General features: G+C 51.4%; 1 protein-coding gene and 1 pseudogene across 6 annotated transcripts in view; one reads left to right on the top strand and one right to left on the bottom strand.

Annotated features, from left to right (window-relative positions):
• Window positions 1-5: 5 nt before the first annotated feature.
• Window positions 6-4647, bottom strand: LOC309646063 (large ribosomal subunit protein eL42 pseudogene; annotated as a pseudogene). The gene has a single exon. The product of its transcript is annotated as a large ribosomal subunit protein eL42 pseudogene (transcript).
• Window positions 4648-12685: 8038 nt separating this feature from the next.
• The window catches only part of PKD1 (polycystin 1, transient receptor potential channel interacting), a 47964-nt gene continuing 42621 nt past the window's right edge, over window positions 12686-18028 (top strand). For 2 of the 5 annotated variants that reach the window (XM_082431982.1, XM_082431983.1), the window contains exon 1: window positions 12686-13152. In XM_082431982.1, the coding sequence (XP_082288108.1) occupies window positions 12938-13152 (215 nt within the window). In that variant the 5' untranslated portion in view covers window positions 12686-12937. The remainder of the gene's footprint in view (window positions 13153-18028) is intronic. The other 3 variants (XM_082431981.1, XM_082431980.1, XM_082431979.1) reach the window with 2 other exon arrangements.

Here is an 18028-nt window from a genome sequence, read left to right as displayed (position 1 = left end):
CCAGACCTTCCAGATTGGCAGCTCTCCCTTCCTGTCTCCTGGAACACTCATTCTTGGAACCCAGCTGCCATACTGTGAGAAAGCCCAGGTGGCCTCATGGAGAAGCCCAGGTGGAGAGGACCCCACTTGCCATCCATGTGAGTGAAGAAGACACCCTGGCAGGTTCCATGCAGAGCCGAGGTGAGCTGTCCCCACCGAGCACTGCGTCCCGGCCACACTGCAGACTCTGAGCATTTGGAAATGTCCGTCACATGGCCATAAAGAATGAGAACAGGTACCCAGCAAGGGGGAGAAAAGGGACCAGTTTGGTGGGAAAGTTCAGGAAGGTAGCTTTGGCGGGATCTGGGGATGCCCATATTCTCGGGATCTTCTAATCTAGAGAGAAGACCCCCCCCCCCCACAGGCCAGGCCAGGTCCCTGAAGCAGCGTTTGGAGTTGAAGTGAGCCCTGGGGCTGAGGTAGAGGTGAGGAGTGAGGTCTGTGTCCCTGGGGAGGGGGATACAGACCTACAAGCCCTCAACCTTTCTGGCATAGGGCTGGCTCTGCTGGGCAGGGGAGGGGCTACATGGTTCCATGTCCCAGCAAAGGGATGGAACAACCCCAGGCCTCACTTCTGGACCCTCACCCCAGCACCCTCTGCTGGCCCAGATTCCTGGTCCCCTCATGTCCAGGGCCTTCAGCTCCTACACTCTGCCCTCTGACTTGCCCTTCCATGTGTCTGAACCCCTTGTCCTAGAGTGACGTGTGCCATGAGTCCCCAGACACGAGAACCCTCTGGAACCTATGGCCTGGGGCAGTCTCTCTCTGGAACCCGATTTTCCAAGCCCTCCAGCTTCATGCTCACATTCCCACTCACCCACAGGGTGTGGCCCTCAAGCCAGGCAGCCTTAGACAGGAATGAGAGTCCTCCTCGACCTTCGTCCCAGGCTCTGCTTGGAGCCTCCTCCTCTGGGCAAACTTCCCGGGCTTCTCCCACCCCAGCTCTTGCTCCGCAGACACGGAACCACGTTTGCTCTCCAGTGGTTCTTGGGGGACTGCACTGCCTCCACGCCAGCCTGTGAGCTTCCTGAGTACTGTGCCCATCGTGCCCACTCCTGCCCTCACCAAGCACGGGAATGAGAGCTCCAGGACTGAGCAGGGCAGAGCGAGGCTGGACTTCAGCGTCCTTTAGCAAAGGGGGAGGGGCAGAGCCCCCAAAACTTGTTCCCTCAGAGCACCTCCCAAGAAGACAGTCCTAAGGAATTCAGTTGTCTGCGATCTGAGGGCAAGGGACCCTGGCTGGGAGTGGTGCCAGAAGGCAGAGGCCCCGGCTGGGTCCCTGGCTTGCTGGCTGACCCCGGGCGTGTGGCATACACAGTCTGGGCCTGCTCCCCTCTCTGTGAAATGAGGGGGCAGGAGGAACTGATCTCCGAGGTCCCTTCCAGCTCAAACACCTTATGTTCTATGAAATCCATGTGAACGTTGCCATGGAGACATCAGAGAGGAACTGCAGCAGCACGGAATGTGACTTCCACCAGAGTTACCTGAGGAAGCGGCTCATGTCAGAGGAGCCCTCCCCCCACCGCCCCCAGAGGCCCGGGTGCACAGGGGCCACACTGAGTGTCCTGCTCCCAAGAGGACACACCTACCTGCCCCGCCCTCCCCCATGTGGCACTGAGGCCCTGTAGGTAGTAAGGGGTGGGTGTCCATCCCTGCCTGAGGGGAAAAGGACCAATTGGTGGGAGGGCTGGAGCACAGGGCTGTTTCCCTGTAGGTCCACCCTCTGTCCTTGCTTCCCACAGCTGCTCAGGTACTCACACCTGAATACTCTTGGCTGTCTCAGGACATAAAACGTGCCCGCCACAGAGTGGTGGGTGCCGGGGGAGGCCTCAATCTGATCCAGACTCTGCACTGAGGCCCCATGTGGGTGAGACCTCTGGACTCCAGTAGCACAGAACACCGCCAGCTGCCTCGTGGCTCCAGAGTACCACACGTGGCCTCATGGCAGGGGAGGCATCGGTGTCGGTGTAAAGGAATAAAATGAACCCTGGTGTAACCATGACAACCACTGAAGTCTGCGCACTTGGAGTGCCCCTGGAGTGGGCCAAGTGCTTCACTTGCATTGTCTTTTCTTTTCTCTTAATTATAAAAATAATATATGAGTTTTGCAGGCATGTCAACAACACAAAAGGGAAAGGCAAGAATAAAAGTCCTCATTCCCCCACCAGATCTTGTCCTTCAGGAGTAACAACTATTAGGTTTGGTAATGGCTCCTGGGTGAGTTTCCTATTGCTGCTGTGGCACAAACACAGTGGCACAAGACAACTCAAATTTATCATCCTACACTCAGAGGCCAGAAGTGTGAGATGAGTCTAATGGGACTAAAGTCAAGATGTCAGCAAGGCTGATTCCTTCTGGGGGCTCCAGGGGAGAATCCTTGCCTCTTCAGCTTCTGGTGGCCTCCAGCTTTCCTTGGCTCGTGGCCACATCACTGCAATTTCCATTTCCATAGCCACCTGGCCTTCTCTTCTTCTGCCATCAAATCTCCTTATTTATTTATTTTTTAGCCACACTGCACGGCTTGTGGGATCTTAGTTCCACGACCAGGGATTGAACCAGGCCCTCGGCAGTGAAAGTGCAGAGTCCTAACCACTGGACCGCCAGGGAATTCCCAAATCTCCTTATAAGGACATTTGTGACTACATTTATGGCCCACCTGGATAGTCCAGGATCATCCCCCATCTCAAGATCATTAATTTAATCACATGTGCAAGGCCCCTTTTGCCATGGAAGGTAATATTCACAGATTCTGGGGATTAGGACCTGTATATCTTTGGGGTCCATTATTCAGCTGGAACAGGGCCATTCAAGTTTTCTATTTTGGGACTTTGAAACAAGGGTTCTGTGGCTGAACAGACCTAAAAGTCACTGGACTAAGGATTTCTTTTTCTATCTTTGTCCAAGTTTTTTTAGGTATCCAAATTATGTTACTAAACACATTGCATATTTATGCATAAATATGCATAAAGTACATTGAGATATGATCCTTGTTCTCTAAGAGTATAAATAAAATCATAACTATCTGATCTTTCCACATTTGATAGAATTTTCCCATTAAAAGATCTGGACTAGGGCTTTCCTGGTTGCGCAGTGGTTAAGAATCCACCTGCCAGGGACTTCTCTGGTGGTCCAGTGGTTAAGAATCCGCCTGCCAGTGCAGGGGACACAGGTTCCAGCCGTGGTCCAGGAAGATCCCACATGCCGCGGAGCAACTAAGACCGTGTGCCACAGCTACTGAGCCTGCGCTCTAGAGTCCGCAAACTACAACTACTGAGCCTGCGCCCCTAGAACCCGTGTGTCTGCAACAAGAGAAGCCACCTCAATGAGAAGCCCGCGCACCGCAACGAAGAGTAGCCCCCGCTCCCCGCAACTAGAGAAAGCCTGCTCACAGCAACGAAGACCCAATGCAGCCAAAAAACAAACAAACAAATAATAAGAATCCGCCTGCCAATACAGGGGACACACACGGTTTCGATCCCTGGTTCGGGAAGATCCCACATGCCGCAGAGCAACTAAGCCCATGCACCACAACTACTGAGCCTGTGCTCTAGAGCCTGCGAGCCACAACTACTGAGCCCGAGTGCCACAACTACTGGAGCCACACTAAGTCACTAAGCATGCCTAGAGCCCATGCTCTGCAACAAGAGAAGCCATTGCAATGAGAAGCCTGCGCACCGCAATGAAGAGTAACCCCCGCTTGCTGGAACTAGAGAAAGCCTGCGCCCAGCAATGAAGACCCAACGCAGCCAAAATTAAATTAAACAATAATAAACAAAAATTAATTAATTAATTAATTAAAAGATCTGGACTAAGTGTCTTTTCCTGGCAAGGCTCTGATATAGTTTCAATTTCTTCCTTTATTGTTAGTCTATTTGGGTTTTTTATTTCTTCTTGAGTCAGTTTTTTTTTCTTTTTTTAAGAATACCACTGCAGAAACTAACACACCATTGTAAAGCAATTATACTCCAATAAAGATGTTTTAAAAAAAAAAAGAATATCACTGTATTTATTCTCATACAGGCAATTTTTCTATAACTTCAACATTTTCCTCTCGAAAATAGAACAAAAGAGTCTCAAAGCTTAGAACTGGATCACTTGGCCCTTTCTCTCCTTATCTCCTCCGAGTTCAAAATGTTTGCATCTCTTAATGGCCTGTATCCTCTTGGACCTGCAGTTGGGCTCAACACATTCAAGCCTCAGTACGATCTTCTTTGTAGTTTTAGCCTTCTTCCAGAAAATTGGCTTTGTTTGCGCACTGTAGCCACTCTGCTTCCGATCATAGCGCCTCTTTCCCTGGGCATACAGGGAATTTTTGCCCTTCTTATACTGGGTCACTTTGTGAGGCTGATGCTTTCCACACTTCTTACAGAAAGTCCTTTGGGTTTTAGGTACATTGACCATCTTTGCAGTATAGGGGTCTTCACAATGAAAACTAGAAACCTGACGTCCGCATTCCTGCATTGTTCTCTTGAGTCAGTTTTTATAGTTTATATTGTTCCAACATGTTTTTAGATAAAAAGTTACACATAATTGTCTCGTAATTTTTCACTCTCTATTTCTGTGAATAAACCTTCATTCTCAATCTTAATGCGCTGTATTCGATTTTCATCTCTCAGCTACACTTGCCAACAGGTTTAAAAAAAAACTTAATAGCCTTGTATATTAAAAATAGCTCTTGAGGGACTTCCCTGGTGACGCAGTGGTTAAGAACTGCCTGCCAATGCAGGGGACATGGGTTCAATCCCTGCTCTGGGAAGATCCCACATGCCAAGGAGCAACTAAGCCCGTGCACCACAACTACTGAGCCTGCACTGTAGAGCCTGCGAGCCACAACTACTGAGTCCGCGTGCCACAACTACTGAAGCCCACGTGCCTAGAGCCCATGCTCCGCAACAAGAGAAGCCTGTGCTCAGCAATGAAGACCCAACACAGCCAAAAATAAGTAAATTAATTTTAAAAAATAGTTCTTGATTTTATTAATCAATTCTCTTTCTTTTCAAATAACTAACTTCTGTTCTTAGCTTTCTAATTTCCTTCCTTCTACTTTCTTTTGGTTTATTTTATAGTTGTTTTTCTAGAATGTTGACAGGGATGTTCAACTTATATACTATTTTGATTTTTCATGCTCATCAATTTTTAAAAAGTGGGGGACTTCCGTCGTGGTCCAGTGGCTAAGACTCCACGCTCCCAATGCAGGGGGCCTGCGTTCGATCCCTGGTCAGGGAACTAGATCCCATCTGCCACAACTAAAGAGCCCACATGCTGCAACTAAGACCTGGCACAGGGCTTCCCTGGTGGTGCAGTGGTTGAGAATCTGCCTGCCAATGCAGGGGACATGGGTTCGAGCCCTGGTCTGGGAAGATCCCACATGCCGTGGAGCAACTAGGCCCGTGAGCCACAATTACTGAGCCTGCGCGGCTGGAGCCTGTGCTCTGCAACAAGAGAGGCCGCGATAATGAGACGCCTGTGCACCGCGATAAAGAGTGGCCCCCACTCGCCGCAACTAGAGAAATCCCTCGCACAGAAACGAAGACCCAACACAGCCATAAATAAATAAATAAATAAATAAATAAGCCCAAAGTTTAAAAAAAAAAAGACCTGGCACAGCCAAATAAATTAATAAATAAATAAATATTAAAAAAAATTTTTTTAAAGTAATGTTATCAGTTTCTCTCCATGTATCAATATAACTTTGCATCCCAGATATTTGATAAGATGTATGCTCATTACTATTCATTTCTAATAATCTGATTTTAATTTTGATTTAAAATTATTAAAGTTAAATTCTAAAAGTTAAAAGATTTAAAAGAGGGTATTTCAATTTCTACAGGGTTAGATTTTTAAAAATCAGCTTTATTGGAGCGTAATTTATGTACACTAACATTCACCATTTTTAACTAAACAATTTGGTGAGTTTTGACAAATATATTTATTTAGGCATCACCATACTCATGCTATAAAACATTTTTGTCACCCAAAATTTCTTATGCCCCTTTGCAGTAATTCCCTCCCCCAACCCCAGCCCCTGGCTACCACTGATCTGCTTTTTGTCACTGTAAGTGGTTAGATATTTAAGAAACAACTTTATTGAGGTCTAATTGACATCCAATAACTGCACATTTAAAAAAAAATATTTAGGGCTTCCCTGGTGGCACAGTGGTTGAGAATCTGCCTGCTAATGCAGGGGACACGGGTTTGAGCCCTGGTCTGGGAAGATCCCACATGCCGCGGAGCAACCAGGCCCGTGAGCCACAACTACTGAGCCTGAGCGTCTGGAGCCTGTGCTCCGCAAAAAGGCCGCGATAGTGAGAGGCCCGCACACTGCGATGAAGAGTGGCCCCCGCTTGCCACAACTAGAGAAAGCCCTCACACAGAAACGAAGACCCAACACAGCCAAAAATAAATAAATAAATTAAAAATAAAATAAAAATAACAAATGTTCAGGTACAATTGGTGTCTAAAAAAAAAAAAGAATTCCCCCACCCTTGGTATCTAATCAAGTTCCTTTCTACCTCCCCTTGATACCTAACCAATTTCTTAGTAATTAAAAAAAAATTATTTATTTTTATTTATTTATTTTGACTGTGCTGGGTCTTAGTTGCGCCATGAGGGATCTTCGTTCCAGCATGCAGACTCTTAGTTGCAGCATGCAGACTTAGTTACGGCATGCATGTGGGATCTAGTTCCCTGATCAGGGATCGAACCCGGGCCCCCTGCATTGGGAGTGTGAAGTCTTACCCACTAGACCACCAGGGAAGTCCCAACTGCACATTTTTTAAGTGTACAATTTGATAAGTTTTGACATAAGTATACACCCATGAAACCATCACTGCAATTAAGATAATGACAATATCCATCACTTCCACATTTACCTTTCAATTATCTGAGTCGTCAGGATGTCCAGCCTTGTCTGAAGATTCTCTGCGAATTGCTCTTCAGGCTTCTACTCAGGTGAGCATCCCTGGGTTAGGGTGGGTTTGGGGGAGCCCCAGCTGTGGGCTAGACTCATGATGTGGTGGAGTTAGCAGGTGAAAGGACCCAGAGCACCTCTAGGGGGCAGTGTTTCCTAAGGCCATTTTATTGCCTAATCATTTCCAGATACTTGACAAAATACTGTTACATAAACTAGAACTTGTTAACTGTGCTGTTCAAACTCTCCACATCTTTACTGAATTTTTAAAAAAATTGTCTACTTGATTTGTAAAATTCCAAGGAAGGTGTAAGAAAGCCTCCACAATGATTTTGTGAGTTTTCAACAGTTTAGCTGTGTGTGCTGATGTTCTATTTTTTGAGAATACAATGGTTCATTATATGTTCTACACAGATTATACCTTTAATTAGTGTAAAAAAAAATTGGACTCTTTCCCCATTTACTATCTTTTGCTTTAGGTTCTATTTTTCTAGTATTAATACTGTCACCCCACCCTCCTGTGTCTTTATTTTTCTGTTTCTTTACTCTCAGCCTTCTGGGTTATTTGTCTTAGCTGTGTCCCTGTAAACCACATTTACCTGGATTTAGTGTGTCTTCTCATTATGAGAATCCTTGCTCTTTAACAGGGGAATTTAACTCATTTATATTTATAATGATCACCCACATGCTTGGTCTTATTTTGTGTTCTGATTAATACACTGATCCACTGTTTCCTTTTTTAATTCTTTCCTGCTTGGGCTGATCAGGTTTTCTTGTTTCTTTCCCCCCACCTCTAGTTTTCCGCTTTATTTTATGTTAATAGTTATCATTAACTATTAACAAAAATTTTTAAGTCCATATTTTATCAAGAATTAAACATCTCTCTAATGTCCCACTCTCTGAATCAGACAAGATCTTTGGCACATTTTATTTCCTCTGACTCACTGGGTGGTTTGTTGAAATAGTCTACAGAATTTGATTTCCAGATAATTAATTTTTTTTTTTTTTTTTTTTTGGCTGCACTGGTGGCTTCTCTTGTTGCAGAGCACAGGCTCTAGGTGCACGGGCTTCAGTAGTTGCAGGACACAAGCTCAGTAGTTGCGGCACACAGGCCCTAGAGCATGCGGGCTTCAGTAGTTGTGGCAGAGTGCAGGCTCAGTAGTTGTGGTGCAGGGGCTCAGTTGCTCCACGGCATGTGGGATCTTCCTGCACCAGGGATTGAACCCATGTCCCCTGCATTGGCAGGTGGATTCTTAACCACTGAGCCACCAGGAAAATCCAAGATAATTAATTTTCTTCTTTAAACATATGTCTTTCCTGGGGACTTCCTTGGTGGTCCAGTGGTTAAGACTGTGTGCTTCCAATGAGGGGGTACAGGTTCAATCCCCGGTCAGGGAACTAAGGTACCACATGCCGTGTGGCAAAAAAAAAAAGTATATATATTTATGTCTGTTCTATTTTAGAAATCCTTTCCAAACAATTGCATTTACTCCACAACCACCTTCAAACCATCATTTAGATAATTAATCTGTTTTGCTCATTTTGCATCACTGTCTCTCTTTTTTTAAAAAATAAATTTATTTATTTATTTGGCTGCGATGGGTCTTAGTTGCGGCATACGGGATCTTTTGTCGCAGTGCGCAGGTGCATGGGCTTCTGTAGTTGCAGCACACAGGCTCTAGAGTGTGTGGGCTCAGTAGTTGTGGTGCGGGGGCTTAGTCGCCCCACAGCATGTGGGATCTTAGCTCCCTGACCAGGGATCAAACCTGTGTCCCCTGCATTGGAAGGCAGATTCTTAACCACTGGACCACCAGGGAAGTCCCTACATCACTGCCTCTTATGAGTTTATCTTCCCTCATCTTGAGTCCTTGAATCTTATCAGTTTGTCATTGACTGGAATTAAAAGCTTGGGTTTGGAAAGTAATCTCTGTCCTTTCACTTACCTGCTGTGTGACCAGGCAAATTTCTTAACCTCTCTGTGCCTTAGTTACCTCATTTAATAAAGGGAATAATAATAGAATCCACCTCGCAGAGTTGGGAAGAGTCAATGGAATAAAGCAATGAATGAATGGGTGAAGAATTGAAGGATGTGGGTTTCCTCCCTCCAATCTCTCAAGAAGTTCTCACCAGTAATCCTTTCACTCCTTGTGCACACACTCTTTTTCTTTCTCTGTGGTCTGCTGCTCCCTCTCTGTTGACACTTTTCCCTTAGCCTGGAAAGTGGTTCAAGTCTCTCCCATGTTAAGAAAAAACTTTCGGGACTTCCCTGGTGGTCCAGTGGCTAAGACTCCACGCTCCCAATGCAGGGGGCCTGGGTTCGATCCCTGGTCAGGGAACTAGATCCCATATGCTGCAACTAAGAGTTCACATGGGGGCTTCCCTGGTGGCGCAGTAGTTGAGAATCTGCCTGCCAATGCAGGGGACACGGGTTCGAGCCCTGGTCTGGGAGGATCTCACATGCCGCGGAGCGACTAGGCCCGTGAGCCACAATTGCTGAGCCTGCACGTCTGGAGCCTGTGCTCCGCAGCAAGAGAGGCCGCGATAGTGAGGCCCATGCACCGCAATGAAGAGTGGCCCCCACTTGCTGCAACTAGAGGAAGCCCTCGCACAGAAACGAAGACCCAACACAGCCATAAATAAATAAATAAATAAATAAAATAAATTTTAAAAAAAAGGAGTTCGCATGCCACAACTAAGTCCCAGCACAGCCAAATAAATTCATAAATAAAAATATTTTTTAAAATATATTTAAAAAAAGAAAAAAACTTTTGCCATTGCTGTGTCCCTCTCTTGTCCCTTGACTCTCTTTTCTTTCATGTCTAATCTTCTAGAAACAGTGAAACAAGCCATGTCTACACCCTCTCACTTGCTACCAACCTGCTGGCATATGTCTTCCTACCAGCCCCTCCACTCAACGTGCCCTCAGTAAAGGTCACTGGTGAACACCATGCCTTCAGTTTCGTGCAGCAACATGGCAGGGTGGAGGCACAGGTTGACCCTGAGGAGTGCTGTCCAGTAGGGGTATTGACAAACTGGGGGACAAATGCTTGGCTTGCAGTAGATAGCTCATAAATGTGTCCCCTGAATGGCTGTGTGATGTGAATGAGCATGAGATAGGGGCTGGGGAGGCTTCCTGGAGGAGGAGGCACCTCAGCTGAGTCTGCATGGGGGTGGGATGGGAAAGCATTCCAAGCAAAGGGAAGAACATGTGGAAAGTCCAGGAGGTGTGAGGCTGTAGAGAGTTCTGGAAGCCCCAAGTGGAGGTACATGTGGGCCTGTGCAGTATGCGGGGTGGTCAGGGAGGGACTCCCAGCTGCACCTGCCCAGCCCCTCTCTGTTCCTGTAGCCCAAGCCCCTGTTGACTTCTCCCCTGTAGCTGTTCCCTCAACTTCCACACACTGTGCCTCAGTTTCCTTCTACTTCTCTGGCTGTCTCACTTAGACTCCCCTTAAGGTCTTCCTCCTCCCCAACTCTAGGTTGGGGTTCCCTGTCTCTGGATTCTTCCACCTGTCCCAGGTACGCTCACCAACCCCCTTCCAGCTTCACACCCCACCTCCAGCTACGCTCTGGGTACCTTCTCAAGTGGCCCCAGCACCATCTGTCCAAAACCCCCTCCTCACCTTTCCCTCCACATCTCTCCTTCCCTGGGACATCCTCCCATCCCCCATTTTCCCCCAGCAAACAGTTTCTCCACCCATTCTGGCTCCCAACCGCCAGGCAGGGCATCATCTGAGCCTCCTCCTTCTCCCATTTCCCCCACAACCAGTCCTGAGACTGTTTCCCACTTGGGCCTCCTGCTCCTTCCCCCTCCCCTTGTCTCATCCCGTCAACCCCACCTTGGCTTAGCCCCCATGCCAGTGTTTCCAAACTGGGTTCCCAAGCACTCCCTCTGTGATTCTGTGTAAAAAGGTTCATGAGTCCCAAAAGGTTTGCAGGCTTCACAATCCCTCCCTGTTAGGATGGAAGTTCCTCCTCATGTCTAACTTAAGTCCCTCCCCCAAACTGCTCCAAGATACTGATTTGGAGACAAAGGGGGTTGTGAGAACTGAGTCTTGAGAATGGACCACAGCTGCTGGAGCAGGACCATCCCCTTCCCCTACCCCAGGCCACAGGCTGGAGATCCTCTGTCTGCTCCTGGGTCGTTTGACCTGTGAGACATGGCAGGCTGTTCCCTGTTCATCCCTGGCCTGTGCCTGTGCTGGGGAACTGTTCTTCTTTGGGTCTTTCCTGGAAGCTGGCTCTGAGCTGATGTGATCTTCCCCCAGCCCTAAAACGTAGGTTTACTATTCTCATTACCCAGATGAGAAAGGGAGGCATCTGGGTGCTGCTTCATGCCCAGGTGAATAGCAGAGCTTCAGTGTGCCCCACAGTGGTCCTGCTTGGACTCCCCCAGCAAGTGGCAGCAGGACATGGCCCAGCACCTATGGGTTTAGTTGAGGTTTCCAACTAGCTTAAGCAGAGACAGAGCACAGAGAGGAAGCTGGGAAGTCTCAGGATGCAGCCTGATACCAAGTCTCCAGACAGTGGTACAGAGGCCTTGCTCACATGGGGGTCTGGGGACCCCCTCCCTGTGACCACTCTGTCCAGGCTCTGGGAGAGGGACTCAACTGACCAGCTTGGGTCAGGTATCCACTCGTGGCCCAATGGTCGAACAATTTTATTATTTCTTCATTATTTTAAAAGTTGAGATATAATTCACATACCATAAAATTCACCCTTTTAGGAGCACAATTCAGTGATTTTAGTATATTTACAAGGCTGTGCAATCATCACCACTATCTAATTCCAGAAGATTCTCATCATCCCCAAAAGGAACCCCACACCCATTAGCAGTCACTACCCATTCCCCCTCCCTCCAGCCCCAGGAGCCACTAATATACTTCTTGTCTTTATGGATTTGCCTGTTTTGGACATTTTTAAATAAAGGGAATCATATAATATGTGGTCCTTTTTGTCTAGCTTCTAGCATGTTTTCAGGGTTCATCCATGTTGTTCGGCTTGGATTCTTCCCACCACGTGCGTTAGTTTCGTAATTAAATCCTGCGCACACAGAGGAACAAAATCTCCCTTGGCAGAGTCACAGCACGGAGTACATCGCGCCGTGAAAAGAAAGAGCGGGCAAACTGCGGCCGGAGCGGTAGGACGCGGGCTTCCAGGCTCGCAGAGCGCAGCCTCATGCCCAGCGGCCGGCGGGAGGCCGGGATGCTGAACTTCACCGCCCAGGTGAGGCCCAACTTGGGCGTCACCACCGTGACAGCGAGAGCTAGCCGCCACTCCTCGCCGGCGCCCTGGTAACTCCACGAGAGGAGGCGATGCGCATTTATTGAGTGCTTACTGTGTGCCAGGCGTTCTGGAAACCGCGGTGGCGGAGATGGACAGAGGCGCTGGGAGTGGATGAGCGCGCGTTAACGGTCGCTCGGAGGTCCCGGCTGGTGTTTTCAGTGTTGTGACTGCTCTGGCGCTGAGTGAGGTCTGGGAGGTGCACACGCGGCGTGGAGGGGGAAGAGCGCAGACCTAGGCCGCCGCTCCCTGGGGAGCAGAGCCCGAAGCCCGGCCCACTGCTTGGTGCGAAGGGAGGAGCTCCAGGCGCCCCGCCCATCTAGCCCCGCCCCACCGGCCCCCACGCTGCAGAACGAAAGGCGGAGCCTTGGGGTGCTCCGCCCTGGCGCTCGCCCCTCGCCGCGCCCAACAGGGCAGAGCAGGGGGCGGGGCCTAAGGGCGCCCCCGCCCCGCGCCGCGCCGGGAGGAGGAGGAGCCGGCGGCCGGCCCGCACTGCAGCGCCAGCGCGCGAGCGGACGGCCGTGGACCCAGAGCCGGGCCAGGGTGCCGAGCGGGCGTCGCGCAGGCAGACAGGCCGCGGCCGCCGCCAGATCCCCCTCCCGTGCCCAGCCATGCCGTGCGCGGGCCCAGCCTGAGCCGAGGCCTCCGAGGCCGGGCGGGCTCGGGGCCTCGGGACCGGGCCGGGGCCATGCTTGCGCTGCCCTGACGATGCCGCCCGCCGCGCCCGCCCGCCTGGCGCTCGCCTTGGGCCTGGGCCTGTGGCTCGGGGCGCTGGCGGGGGTCCCCGGGCGCGGCTGCGGACCGTGCGCGCCCCCCTGCCTCTGCGGCCCGGCGCCCGGCGCCGCCTGCCGCGTCAACTGCTCCGGCCGCGGACTGCGGACGCTCGGGCCCGCGCTGCGCATCCCCGCGGACGCCACAGCGCTGTGAGTAACCCGCCGCTCGCGACGCGGGCCGGGCGGTTGCCATGGCGCCCGGCGGGCGCAAGGACTGGCGGCGGCCGGGGCCCGGCGGGGCGCGGGGCGCCTGCACCCTTCGGGGAGAGGCCGGCCGGGCAGGCCGTCGGCCTGGCGGGCCTCACAGGGCGTGGGCGCGTCCCCGGCCTCTAGAAGGGGAAACGGAGTGCGGGCCAGGCCTCTCCCAGGGCGAGGCTCCAGCGCAGTGAGGTCGGCCCGACTAAATAAGGAAAACCTGGGACCGGGGCCGGCTCTCAGCCCGCCTGGCCTCAGCCAGAGGGAAATAGGAAAATACCGGATTCTGTGCAGGCGGAGACATCGCACCACCCGGTGGGGCTCCGCTAATGCCAGCTGACTGGGGGCCTGTAGCATCGTGCGGAGGCGGGGCGGGAAGGTCTCTGAAAAACACTTAAACGCTAATTAGAGACTAATAGGATGCGGCTTGGCCTGGGGGCATACCCAACACTTGGGAGCCCAGGAGTAGGAAGCTAGGAGGTGGAGAGCTCTATCTGGGATGACAGGGAAGGCTCTCCGGAGGGGGTGGACAAGAATTTGATGGATGTGTAAGAATTGGCCTGTTACTTGAGGGGCAGGAAGGTGGGTTTAGGGGAAGGGAGGAGGGAACCATGTGTGCAAAGGCCTGGAGGCTGGACTTGGTCGAACGTGGGGGTAGGGGTACACCTCCAGTGTGGCAACTGTGGGGGGGAAGGGGTAGTGTGAGGGAGTGGGAGCAGGATGGGTGGTGGGCTGGCGTCATGAAGGGCCTCATTTGTGCAGTTTAGCGTTCTGATGTTATCCTGGGAACAGCAGAGGTGTAGCATGGCCATGAAGGGGTTTAAAACGCTGAAAAGCCATTGTCAGGTTTGCATTTTGGCAGAAATAATAACAGGCAGTCTTTATGGAGAGCTTGTCTCCAGCCCGGCCCTGTGCCAAGCTCTGGTTGTGAATTGTCACACATAACCCTCATCCTAACCCTCTGAGGTGAGGTACAGTGAAGATGCCCATTTTACAGATGAGAAAACAGCCCAGAGGTGATGGTGATGTGATTTGTCCAAGCACAAGTAGCAAGTAACAGCCAGTACATGGCAGAGGCAGGGTTTGACTGTGAGGAGCTGAGGGTTGGATTGAAAGGGATTCAGGGGACTGAGATTTTCAGATGGTTGTCCCCAGAGATGGGGACAGGCTCAGGGCCTGCTTATCCACATCCCTCCAGCCCCGTTTGGGTACTTCCAGACACCTAAGCCAGGACTCCATCACTCCCTGGCTGCATGCTGGAATTCCTTGGTGGGGGTTTAACATCCCCAGGCTTATTAAACCTGGGATTTGGTTTTGTAATGTTCCCTGGGTGACTCCAGTGTGTGGCCACCTTTTATCAGGGGGACCCTCATGGTCAGTGTTCAGATGAGTTTGGATGTTGGCGGGTGGGGCAGGGGTGGGTGCTTTTCCTGGACGGGTCTTCCTTGGGGCTTTGCTGGGGGTTGGGGCTGGGGGTTGGGGGCAACCAGGTTCTCCAGCGGCAGTGGCTGGGAGCTATGGGGCCATGCTGTCATCTTGCTCCCTGCCAGCTTAAGTGTTTGCCATCACGGCTGTCTCTGTGGAGGTGGGCTTCCGGCCTGCAGCCAGTGCCCACACAGTCGTTTTGGATCCACCCCACTCCTTGTTTCTCAATGCTGTGAATAAGGTTACATACGTCTCTCGTGGGCTGAGAGCTGCTGGGGGGTCAGGCCCCAGCTCCTGCTGGTTATTCCCGCTTCCTCATCACCTGGCGGCGTGCTCGCCTCCAGGAGCTGTCCAGGAAATAAACGGTACTGGTAGCTTGGCCAGGGGCCTGCAGCAGGGTGCAGGCTCCCAGGCATAGCAACAGAGCCTGAGCCTGTTGCCTTGCATGTGTCCCCTTAGGCTCTGGTCTTGGATTTTGGAGGTCCAGGGAGCTGGTGGCCTGGCCTGAGCCGGCAGGATTCCCAGGGTTGCTGACCCTGCAGCATGTGATGATGGAACTCTGGGAGGAGGGGGATGGGGAATAGAGGAGACTTCATGTTCTTGTTGACACTCTGAAGCTGCCTCTGGGAGATTTCCAGAGGACTGGGTGCAAAATGGTAAACTGGGCCCTTGGGTGCAAATGTTAAGGCCCCCTCACCCCGGTCCCTCAGGCCACCATCTGTGCTCTGTGGGCTGCCCCAGCCATTCTGCCTGTCCACCCTGCAAACCCCCTCCTCAGGGAGCAGGAGATGGGTGAGCCTTCTCTTCTCCAAGGGAGCAGGGCTGAGCTCAGAGATGCCAGGGAGCCTCCCGGGTGAGAGTGTGCGTGTCCAGGGGCCCCAGTACCCCTGCCTCCTGGGTGTCACCAGCAGCCTCCTCTAGCGGGCTCAGGCCTGGCGTCTCTGTCATCAGTGTCTCGCAGCCACCCCTCCATTTGAGACTCCTTGGCCAGCCTGAGGTGCGGCAGGACAGCTGTGTCCAGACTTGGGTGGGAGGACAGGGGCTGGCTGGTGGGGGATTCGGGGCCCCTGGGCCTCGGCATGCAGGATGGCCCAGGGTTCTGAGACTGCAGCCTTTCTTGGGTTAAGTGATGCTGCTGGGAAATGACAGCTTGAAAAAGATGACGTTACTCAGTAAAATCTTGTTGCTCTCCTATTTTTAAAGCTTTTATCCTGGAGAGTTTGAACATACACAAAAGTGGGAGGAATAGTGTGATGAACCTCATGGACCCACTGCCCTGTGGCCTGGCCTGCCCCTCCACACCTCCACCCCACCCCAACCCATTTTGGAAGCAAATTCCAGCCATCCTACTTTTGATCTGTAAGCATTTTGGAATGTATGGTGACACCTCGATCACACCTAAAACAGTGCATAATTCCCTGATAACTTTGCATGTCCAGTGTGTTCAAATTTGTGGTTGTCTCAGTTTTTTTAGTAGATTGAATTAGGACCCAAGTAAGGTCCACGCAGTGGCAGTGCGGTTAGTTGATGTCTTTTAAATCTCTGTGGATGTGTAGGCTTTCCTTCCATCTGTTTCCTCTTGTGCGATTTATTGAAGAAACCGGCTCCGACGGCACCTGGCTTTTGGATTGTGTCTCTGTGTGTCCCTCTGCCCTTGGTGTTCTTCCTGTACATTGATGGTCGGGTCCAGAGCTGTGTTGTATGGTGAGCCACATTTCAAGTGCTCGAGCCACAGAGCCAGCGGGCTACCGTGTTGGACGGGACGGCATAGAGAGTTCTAGATGTGACAACACTGCTCCAGGTGCTGTCAATCATTTTCAGGTGTGGTTGCTTTTGGCCGACAGCTTTTCGTTTGATGTGAGCTGCTAATTTTGGCCAGGGGCCCAAAGTGGGCCTCGTACTGTCTTGTGAATGTTTGGGTCTAGGGCTAGGCTCAGAGCAGGGACTCAATAGGCACTTGGTTCGCTGATTAAAATTTTGGGGCCTTAGGGTCTTCCATTGGCTGGGGGCACCCAGGGCCTTGCCCTTCCTCGCCTGTGCCCCTAAATAATAGGGGAGTCTCTGGGAGACTCAGCCCCCGGGGCCTGCACAGGACATGGGTGTGAGGGAAAGTGGACATCGGGGAATAGACCCCTGGGCTTGGCGTGGGCCTGGCGTGTGTGTAACGTGTTAGACTGCAGGTGTCATGCACGTGGCTGCCTTGAGGGCTGGCGGGGCAGCGGAGGGGCCTGTCTCTGAGCCCTCACCAGAGGGAGGGCCTGGCTGCTGTGTGCCTGGCCCTGTGCCAGGGGTCTCCAAGGCCCACGTCTCAGGCTTTTATGACAGCGGAGCCAGTGTTAAACCAAAAGACAGATGATGGGGAGGAGGCCGTTTCGGAGGGGCTCCCTGGAAGGATCCCCAGTGTAGGTGACATTGAAGCCAAGACTCAGTGCTCACGCAGGAGTCATGCAGGGGCTGGGAGAGAGCGTCCCAGATAGAGGGGACAGCCTGGTAGAGTCTCAGAGGTGCCAGGTGATGGAGGGGTGGGAGGTGGGGACTCTATCGAGAGAGCAGGGGGGCAGCTGCTCCCCCATTGAAGGACCCAGGAGAGAAGCGTCATGATTGGCATCTTCTAGAAAGAACACTAGCTGGGGCGTGGAGACAGTGGGTTTCAGGAGGCCCTGGGTGTCCTGCGTACCCAGCTGGTCTCACCCTCACATTCCCTGAGCTGCATATGATAGCTGGCACTTGGAAATGCAGACTAAGTGCACATGTAACATTAGTTTTGTGGTAAGACACAGACTGCAGGTTTGTCTGAACTGTGGACAAGAGGGCACACACTGCCTTCTGTATGAGGTCCCCTGGCAGGTCAGGCAGGTGAATGGGGAGGCTTCAGCTTCATCTGTGACACCTGGGGACATGAAGGGACCAACACCAGAGCATTCCCAGTGCCAGTAACCCTCAGGAGCCAGGCAGTAGCTGGGAGCAGTGAGGACAGCCACCATCCAGGAGGGTGAGCACACCTGCAAAACGACTGCAGGGTGGGGAAAACATATGCAAACCATCTATCTGATGAAGGACTTGTAGCTAGAATACATAAAAACCCTTATGACTCAATGCTAAAAACTGGGCAAAGGATCTGAACAGACCAATCTCCAAAGGAGATACACAAATGACCAATAAGCACATGAAAAGATGCTCAGTGTCTAGCTTTCAGGGAAATGCAAATCAAAATTACAGTGAGATACCATTTCACACCCACTGGGATCACTGTCACCAAAAGACAGACAATAAGGAGTGTTGGTGAGAACGTGGAGAAATTGGAATCCTCTTGCACAGCTGGTGGGGATGTAGGATGGGGCGGCACTTTGGAAAACAGTATGGCAGCTCCTCAGAAGATTAAGCTAAGCGTAGATTTAGCATAGGG

Source organism: Balaenoptera physalus (assembly GCF_965194825.1).
Source record: "Balaenoptera physalus genome assembly, chromosome: 16".
NCBI classification, from domain to species: domain Eukaryota; kingdom Metazoa; phylum Chordata; class Mammalia; order Artiodactyla; family Balaenopteridae; genus Balaenoptera; species Balaenoptera physalus.
Note: the sequence above shows the minus strand (reverse complement) of the source record. Positions and strands in the feature narration are given on the sequence as shown.